This window comes from Pyxicephalus adspersus, chromosome 9, assembly GCF_032062135.1.
Source record: "Pyxicephalus adspersus chromosome 9, UCB_Pads_2.0, whole genome shotgun sequence".
NCBI lineage: Eukaryota > Metazoa > Chordata > Amphibia > Anura > Pyxicephalidae > Pyxicephalus > Pyxicephalus adspersus.
Window position 1 is genome coordinate 54,268,583 of NC_092866.1, and position 9,122 is coordinate 54,277,704.

General features: G+C 37.9%; 1 protein-coding gene across 1 annotated transcript in view; it reads left to right on the forward strand.

Moving 5' to 3' along the window:
* The first annotated feature begins 2,492 nt into the window (after positions 1-2,492).
* Positions 2,493-9,122, forward strand: part of LOC140337755 (astacin-like metalloendopeptidase) — a 13,376-nt gene continuing 6,746 nt past the window's right edge. The window contains exons 1-7 of the mRNA XM_072421554.1: positions 2,493-2,513; positions 4,522-4,546; positions 4,921-4,989; positions 6,132-6,266; positions 7,090-7,207; positions 7,526-7,704; positions 8,311-8,392. Coding sequence (XP_072277655.1) covers positions 2,493-2,513; positions 4,522-4,546; positions 4,921-4,989; positions 6,132-6,266; positions 7,090-7,207; positions 7,526-7,704; positions 8,311-8,392 — 629 coding nt within the window. The remainder of the gene's footprint in view (positions 2,514-4,521; positions 4,547-4,920; positions 4,990-6,131; positions 6,267-7,089; positions 7,208-7,525; positions 7,705-8,310; positions 8,393-9,122) is intronic.

The following is a 9,122-nucleotide window of genomic DNA, read 5'->3' on the forward strand; positions in this document are numbered from 1 at the left end:
CTACAAGTGTGCCCTATCCAAGAAGTGAAAAGACAGTGTACAACCTTGCACAGTGCGACTGCACCTCCAGCTTTTTTCTGGAGCAAGAAAGCTTTACCCAGGGGTTCCAGCCATCGACCCTGTAGTGTGTGTAGAAGTGAAGAACTGAGTAATGAAAAGTTAGGGTGAAAGTTTTACCTGTACCAGTTTGTTTTGTCATGTATTTGTTTTTACATTGTAACCTGAGCCAGAAAAACATCAAAATTATAGAAGAAAAGGGTGCTTGATATGGGAAACACTCCCTATTAATGTAAACGTGAACAACTATGGAGGCTGCAATCACTGGCTTCCTTAAAGTGCCTGTCCATCATGCAAATAAACTTAGCCACTGGACTTTCCTAAAGCAGAACTAAAGTCTTTAATAATTGGCGATCGGCGTGCCTGTGCCGCAGATACATTGTCCCATCCTAGCTGACCAAGATAGCTGAAGATTGGGATACAGAAGGAAGACAATGGAAGCTCATGTGACAGAATGGGTGTCAATAGGTTTGGTTCCATTTTAGCCAAGGGTGTTGGTCTCAACCTTCCATCTATTTTAGGTTTGAGCTGACAAGACCCCTAGTTAGCTATGCCCATAAATACCAAGTTGCCTCTTCTAGTGAGAACAAATAAAATATTCAACTATCAAGATTCTGTCCTATTCTTCTCTCATCTCTTTAGTGTTTGTCTGTCGCACAGTTCACAACTGCAAACTACAGGACAACCTCTTCAATTATGGAAATGGTAAGCTTGTTCTGTTGTCCTAACAAACTTCCTTTCCTAGGGTGACCACACTGCTTCATTACAAAATATAGTACAGTGTCAGAGCAATGCCATCCTGATTAGAAAAGTTTACCCTAACTTTTGGTTCTTGCAATAAACAAATTGGACCCTTATACTAATACTAATATAATTCTCTTTCAGCCAACCTATTATAGATTGGAGAACAAACCTAGTTTTAGTTCTAAAAGGGTTTGGAACACCCTTTGTTGACCTTTTTAACATTTGGGAACCCTTTAAATAACTTTTAGGTCTTAGGTAATATCTACTACAATTACTGGATGAACAGTTAACAGTACATTAGTGTGGTGGTAAGAATATCATCCTTACGGATAGCCAAAACGATCATTAGTGTCAGTTACAGTGACCTAAGAGGAACAAACTGCTCATTGCTCAAGGAACCCCTGGCAATCTCTGGAGGAACCCTGATTAGAGAATGTCAAATGAAGTTCAGTGAATCAATGTTCTAGTTGAACCCTATTGAATGTTTTGGGAGATGGCTGTTCCACCTAATGGTCCAATGTTCCTAAGGTATTCTCTCTTGAAGATCCCAAAGAAACCTTCTTGTTGAGGAAACAATTGATCCTACGAGTAAAAAAGCTTTATAAGAACATTTAGGAATAAAAAATGTCATATGAGCATTGTCCTAGAAAAGAACCTTCCTGAACTCCGTTCCTAACATTCACCAAGACTACACGAAAAGCAGCCATTCTGAAACCAAGCAGATTCTAAACCATAGCACAGACAAAAACCACCTAAACCAAAATACTATTATTGAAAATTAGAATGTCTGTCTACAAAACATGACTAAAATACATAGGTACACAGTCTGACAAATAAAAGACTCCGAGCCTGTAGGGGCAGTGATATGATTTGGGGTGCCTGTTGGGGCTGAGTTATGATCTGGGGTGCCTGCATGGGAGTGGTATGATATGGGGTGTCTGTGGGGGCAGTGTTATGATCTGGGGTGCCCGTGGGGGTAGTGGTATAATATGGGGGGGCCTGTGAGGGTAGAGTTATGATCTGGGTGCCTGAATGGGAGTGTTATGATATGGGGTGTCTGTGGGGGCAGTGGTAAGATATGGGAAGCCTGTGGGGGCAGTGGTAAGATCTGGGGTGCCTGTGGGGGCAGTGGTAAGATATGGAAAGCCTGTAGGGGCAGTGGTAAGATCTGGGGTGCCTGTGGGGGCAATGTTGTGATCTGGGGTGCCTGTGGGGGCAATGTTGTGATCTGGGGTGCCAGTGGGGGCAGTGTCATAATCACAGGGTTGCTTAAGTTTGTCACAGGTCTAGGTTTAGGAATATTATGTTTCAAAAAATTATGTCAGCCTACTCCCTGAATATACTGGATGACTAGTTTTCTTCCATGAATGCATTTTCCCTTCCCCGCTGGCACAGGTATATTACAAGATGACAATGCCAGAATTTATTGGGCCTAAATTGTTTCAAAGAGCATGACACATAATCTTTACCCATGGATTGTCCACCACAGAACCCAGACCTTAACCTTATTGAGAATCTTTAAAATGAGCTAGAGAAGACTACACATCAACATTCCCATCATCAATACAAGATCATGGCAAAAAATGAATGTAACTCTGGACTGAAGTCAATTTTGTGACATTGCATAAGCTCATCAAAGCAATACCACAGTGAATGCATGTCCTAATCAAAGCTAAAAGTGGTCCAACAAGATGGAGGAGGTTGTTAAAGAGGTGTGTGATTGTTTTTGACCAGTTAGTGAATTTTTTTACACTTTTCATTTGTACTTTGTATCTGTATAGGTGATAATGTCTTAATGGTTTTGTTTTCATGTTTCTTAACAGTGTTTGTATTGTTTTAGGAATGTTACCTCTTTATAGTATGCAAATGCAGTGTACACAAAAAGATTGCTCCTTGCCTCTGGCACTTTGTTCTTATCATTGCCCTGTAATAGAGTATAGAATGTAATTATCATACTAAATGAAGATTGTCTATTCTGATCAAATACACTCAGCCCTTCTATATAAAGCAGCCATAGCCCATGTCTTCTTACATTAAGAGATTGAGGCTCTGAGAAGAACATGGTACCTGTTGCTTTATCCCTCCTCGTTACTGCTTCATTATTGTCCCTAGGACTTGCCTTGCCAGTATCGGTAGGTGTTATACCATATATTGTTATTTCCATGTACATGTTTAGACTAATGGGATGTCTGAAAGGGATTTGTTGTATGTTGTCTACACACAGTGATTTGTAATTGATCTGTTAGTGATTAATCAACAACGCAGCACACAACATATTTTCCAGATCTTAGCAAATGGTTGAAAATGTTAATTAAAGATCTGTCAGTGGGAAATCCAGACACTATATTGTTTTATTGATCTGTAGAATCTGTGTAGTGCAGGGATCTGCTTGACTGGATACAAATTAGTTAGGTCCTCATATTGGACCTGATTTATTAAAGCTCTCCAAAACTGAAGTAAGACTATCATTGGAGAACCTGGGTGATCCAGTCTGAAATGTATTACTTAAATTCATTTGCATTTATTTGCCAAATGTTTTAAACCCTAGACCAGATCCAGGTTTGTTGGATCACCCTGGTTCCCCCATGTGAGTCTTTTATCTCCAGTCTTGGAGAGCTTTAATAAATCAGGGCCGTTATGTAGTTATAGTAAATCCTATGAACAGTGATTGTGTAATAAGATATTTAATTTATTTCCATTTGTCAAACAAATTTATTCACTGTGTTTTTCTCTGATTCAATCAAAATCACAACTGCCATTGAAATATATTGTCATATTCAGGAAACACTTTTGATCGACTGTTTTTTATGCATGTGATAAAAGAAGTAAAATAACAATCAACTGATATGCAACAAAGTTGTTAAACTTGTTAAATACCCTCAAAGGTTTTCGGACCTGTCTGATTTCTTTTACAGTTTGACTTTGCAAAAAATTATTAAAAATTGTTCAAATGCTCAAACAGATTTATGTAAAACGATACCAGATTTAACAGATATGAACACTGGGATACAAGACCCAAAGAGATATATATGTGAGAAGGTGGAACTAACATGCAAGGCTGATTAGACAATGGTAGACAATGTGCAAAGCAAACCAGTTTTCTTTTTTTTTTTAGGACGCACAAGTGCATGGTTGGGTTTGCCACTTCCAAAATGTAATTGCCTCTTTGTAAATCAGGCATTATAAAAGTGGTGATAGTATTTAAAATGCGGAGAACACGGAAGTGGTATTTTGTTATCAGAATGCCATTTTTTAATACAAATATATATATATATATATATATATATATATATATATAAATGTGTCTCCAAGGATCACCAGTGTTTTCAGCAATTTTCATACAGTCAGTGTAATATTTATTAGCCTTGCTCATTTCTTGTGTTTATCTTTGCCTTATCAAACACCAAGAAATATGAGTTGTGGTTATCCCTAATAGAGAAATGCATAAACCATAACAATAATCTAACAGATTATCCATTTCTCCATTGTCTGTTCCCTTTGGGGAGATTTTCTATTACTTCCTATATGACAAAAAGTAGGGACATCTATCAAAAGACAACAGAAACCTTGCAGATTCTATGCTTTATTACTCCCCCCTGTACGTTTTCATATTAGGACCAGGATCTTCATGATGTTTATGGTAGCATGGAAAGAAGAACACTTGTACACTTGTGATTTGTCATTGAAGCATCCACAATAATGTATTTTATTTTCTTACAGATTGTCCAACAGAATGACAGCATTGGTAAGCACAGAGATTTCTGAAATTATAATACTTATGCATGGTTACCTTTAGTCCAATATTTCAGCAGCATAGCATTGTCTGTGTTGAAGTGTGTAGATCAGTTATACTTTGTGACTGCTATTGTCATTATATGTTACATTTAGTGCAATGAATGGAAACTTGAAAAATAGGAGATTCAATGTCTTCTATTATAAAGAATAATTGATTGATAATAAAGCAAATGTAGGATCAGTTACGATTTAACTTGCAGGAACTTCTAAAGCTTCTTCATCTTTTACCTAGTGCTCCTAATTCCACCATGCATTAAAGATACCTACAGATGAAGTTTCAAAGATTTCTATAGACAAATGAGACATTTTTTTTTCTTTTCGCAGGCACTAGGCACCGTTCCACCAATGACAAGGATTTGACCATTTTTGATAAGATTGTGCAAGCCAATAAAGGTAAAGTCAAGATTACTCTATCCTCTTTATTGATGCAAATAATCCATGGACTTGGCTTTGCATCTGGCTTTATATTTTTTGGGCTGCATCGACCTACTGTATCATTTCTCATATTTGTATCATATGTGCACCATTGCTGGAAATAGAAAGTAGTGGGAGAAGGTCAAGTGAGTGGCACTGCGCTGTACTCCCCTACAGAAGAATGGTCATTCCCAATTAGTAATTTATCAATCAAATGTGGAAGAATAATAAACAACATCGGGAAACTTCTATATACATGTCAGATTTTCACCCGAGACAAGCACAACTGATTATTTCATGAAACTATTTACTAACTTTTGCACGTAGCCTAAAACATCCTCACTGTAAATATATAAACTAGCACAAACAACAAAAGAAAAAAAGCAAACCCAGATACACACATGTTTAAAGACATGAGTGCAAAAGGGACCCAAGGGATGCCTTCACAAGACATATAATTTGTACACAGCTCTATCTGCAGGCTGCAAGTGGTAAAGCTAATATATTTATAATATATATACATCAGTCTGATTATAATGGCAACAGGGATGTAGTGGGGTGAGCACAGTGGGAATGCCATGTCCTTACTTTTTTCGGGAATGGGCATGCGTGCCCACTCTTATTTTGCAAAGAATTCTTTGGTGGTCCGCGGCTATGGCTGGTCTGCCCCCCGTGGAGTCTGGAGAAGGACCCCACTGGGGGGTAGGCCCACTAGCCAGGGCAATGGACCATGTCTCCCGTATGGAATAGCAGGCTCAGGGCAGTGGGTTGTCCCTCTGAACACAACCTGTCCACTCTCCCATCGCAGGCTCAGACTTGCAATGGGAAATTGGGCAGGTTCTGGTATCTTGACATCACTCTTGGAGAAGTTTCTTCCCCTTTGAGTGAAACATAGGGAGGAATGTAGTGGGGAGGGCACATTTACATAACAATGATGCACATGTGCACTTGCCATGGATAGTACAATGCCTCGTCTTCTTTTTTTATAACTACACCCATGAGAGGGATTAATACAGTATGTATATATATTTTTATTGAACATTAAATATGTAATACAAAAGTAATTTTCATATAATCTTTAAAACCAGGACATTATCAATGCTTGTTGTTTATCTTTTCAGGTGTCCCTTTGGTTCTAAAGGAGGGTGACATTCGGGTTTTAACCAGTCGTAGTGCATTGAAATGCAACACTTGCCAGTGGCCCAAGTCAAATCAAGGAGTCGTAACTATCCCCTACGTCATACCTTCCAAGTTTTGTAAGTTGGACTAGCCTTGGATTAAACTGTTTGGTCTTGTTGATGTGTGTATTAGGCTTATTGATGTGTAGTCTTTATCAGTAGGTATTATGTAAAGAAATTATTATGCCTCTTTCAACGCTCCCTACAAAGGTACAATGTCTCTGGGGTGACTGCAATTCCAAGAAGTGAAGAAGGTTTGCTCATACTCAGCACAGAGCATAAATATATACTGATAACACTCATGTGCCCTGCACAGACATCAGAGGATTGTGGCTGGAAATGATCTCTAATTACACAAATATATATATATATGATATATGGAACAGAGTGTGCGCATCATACACAAAAAATTAGGTACAGTGTGCACATTATTTAAAGCCCTGATCACCTATAACATATTCAGCATAGACGGTACACTTCATACACAATACAACATGTGCAATAATACAAAGTGTGGTGCAAATGCCACATATACAGTGCAGAATGTACACATGGGATGTTCAGTGGCTAGCAATCATTGCCTTTGCGGCACTAAGGTCCTAGGCTTAAATCTTAACTAGGACACTATTTCCATTGAGTTGGCATGTTCTTCTCATGTTTGCATAAGGTTTCTTCCAGGCACTTAGGTTGCAGTCTAAATATATATTCACATCTGTGTTGGCTTGAAAAACCTTTTCTTCAGATCAAAAAAGTACACACATATTATCAGGCCAACAAATATCTTTGTATCAGTGTGACCCAACAGCATTAAACACAGTGGCAACATATGCACATACTCCATCGACATGCACAGTAAAAAATAGATATTAATGGATCCTTAAACTTTTATGTTTTTTAACAGCCAGTGCAAACAGAGATTTGATTAGATCGGCCATGGTAGAGTTTTCAACAATGACCTGTGTAGTCTTCAAAGTGAGGTCCAAAGAGTACAGCTACATCAATTTTCAAGATGAAGAAGGGTGAGTGCCAAGTTAAATTAATTGGCTTTCTGTTGTTAACATTTTTATTATCTTACCTAATTTACTAAGTAAGTAAGTTTTGTAAAGTCAATTAGAACTGAGTCATTGTGATCCCACTATGGGGTGGTCTGGGCAATTGTCAATTAAAGGGATGAACATGTAATATGTAGATCACTTAGTCTGAATAGACATTAAGTTAGATCTCAGCTGGTGCCAATCTTTAAAAAATATCTTAAGCCAAGAGTCACTATCAAATAGGAGCATAGTTTATTAATTATGTATCCGTGTTTTATTGAATTTATTTCTGTTCATGTGCAGCTGCTGGTCATATATTGGGAAGGGAAATGGTGAACAGACTATAAACCTCAACCAACCCGGCTGTATGAACTATGGGGTGATTCAACACGAACTTATGCACTCATTGGGTTTCTTCCATGAACATACCAGATTCGACAGAGACAATTACGTGGATGTCAACTGGCAGTATATCTCACCAGGTTAGTGGATTGATCAAGTATACTTTTTTTATTTGAAGAATACATATACAGTGTACATGTGCTTCCCATGTTGGGGCCTCTAATGCAGACAATGGGCCCAATAAGTGTAGAAGATTGATTATCATGGGAAAACCTGGGTCAACCAGCAAACCTGAAATATATAATCCTGGACTGAAAATATTTGCCAGCTAATAGCAAATTTTTTTTTAAGAAATAGAAAAGATGCTGCTATGTGCCTAAGAGAAGAAAACCACAGGCTTTCTCTGCGTTGCTGCAGCACTGTAATTACCCAGCTGCATGGGTCATATACCTGATACCCCATTAGACACCCTGTGGTTCCTCTCAATGCTAATACATCATGTATGACATATGAGCCAATGAGAGAAACCCCATTATGTGGCAGAGGAGCTTATATTTTACACACCCAGAGGTGTGATCCACTTGTACTGGCCATATAGTCTACAGAAAATGTAAGCATATTCTTCTAGTAGGTTTGTAACAAGGTATAAGTAACTATATTCTGATACTAGTTTACTTTATCACAATCCATCCACGCTTTCAAGATTTATGCTCAAATTTTGCTCATGTATTGTGATGTGTTTACAGAAAATCAAAAGGAGTTTGTGAAGGATAAAGGGAACACTGACAATTTCCCCTACGACTATACCTCAGTGATGCATTATGGAAGGTAAAAGATAACATCTTGGAAACATCCTGTTTTAATTTAAAAAATAACAAAAAGCATTTATATACATTTATATGTAGTTGAGGCTGGTAAAAACTGCAAACTAGATCCTTGTTTATCTCATATATTTCACTAGCAAAAGTAAGACCTCCATTCTGGTAGGTAGTTTTACACACCACTTTAGGTAAAGCTTTAAAATCAGAGGAAGAGATCTGGTTTGGTGATATAAAAAGGTGTTGTGGGATTCCTAAAGCCCACCCTACTCTTTCTGGGAGAACAGAATTTATCTCATTCTATGGTGCTGTATTTATCATAAGAGCTAGTGGCTAGACCTCAGAGTAAGGGCAGCCCATTGTAAAATCTGTATTTTCGCCATCTTTTTCAATAAAATCTACAACATAACTAAAGAGGTCAGGGGATGTTGAATCCCAGAAAAAAGACTAAAAAAAATAAGTTCTATCATATGATGTTAAAATGAGCGAACAGATACACTTTTCAATGCAGAAGTGACATAGCAAGGTTGATTAACTAAAGGAAACATGACTGTTCACATGGGAAAGCATAGTTGCCTTACAAGGGATATTTCACTTAGCCTAATAAATGAGATGAAGCTCTGCTGATTTCAACCATCCAATCAAGTATAAATGTTGTGTTTTTATAGAATTCCATGCACGAAATTGGGTATTCCGTGCAAAGTGAGCTATCATCACATTCACTTAATTAAGTGAAATAC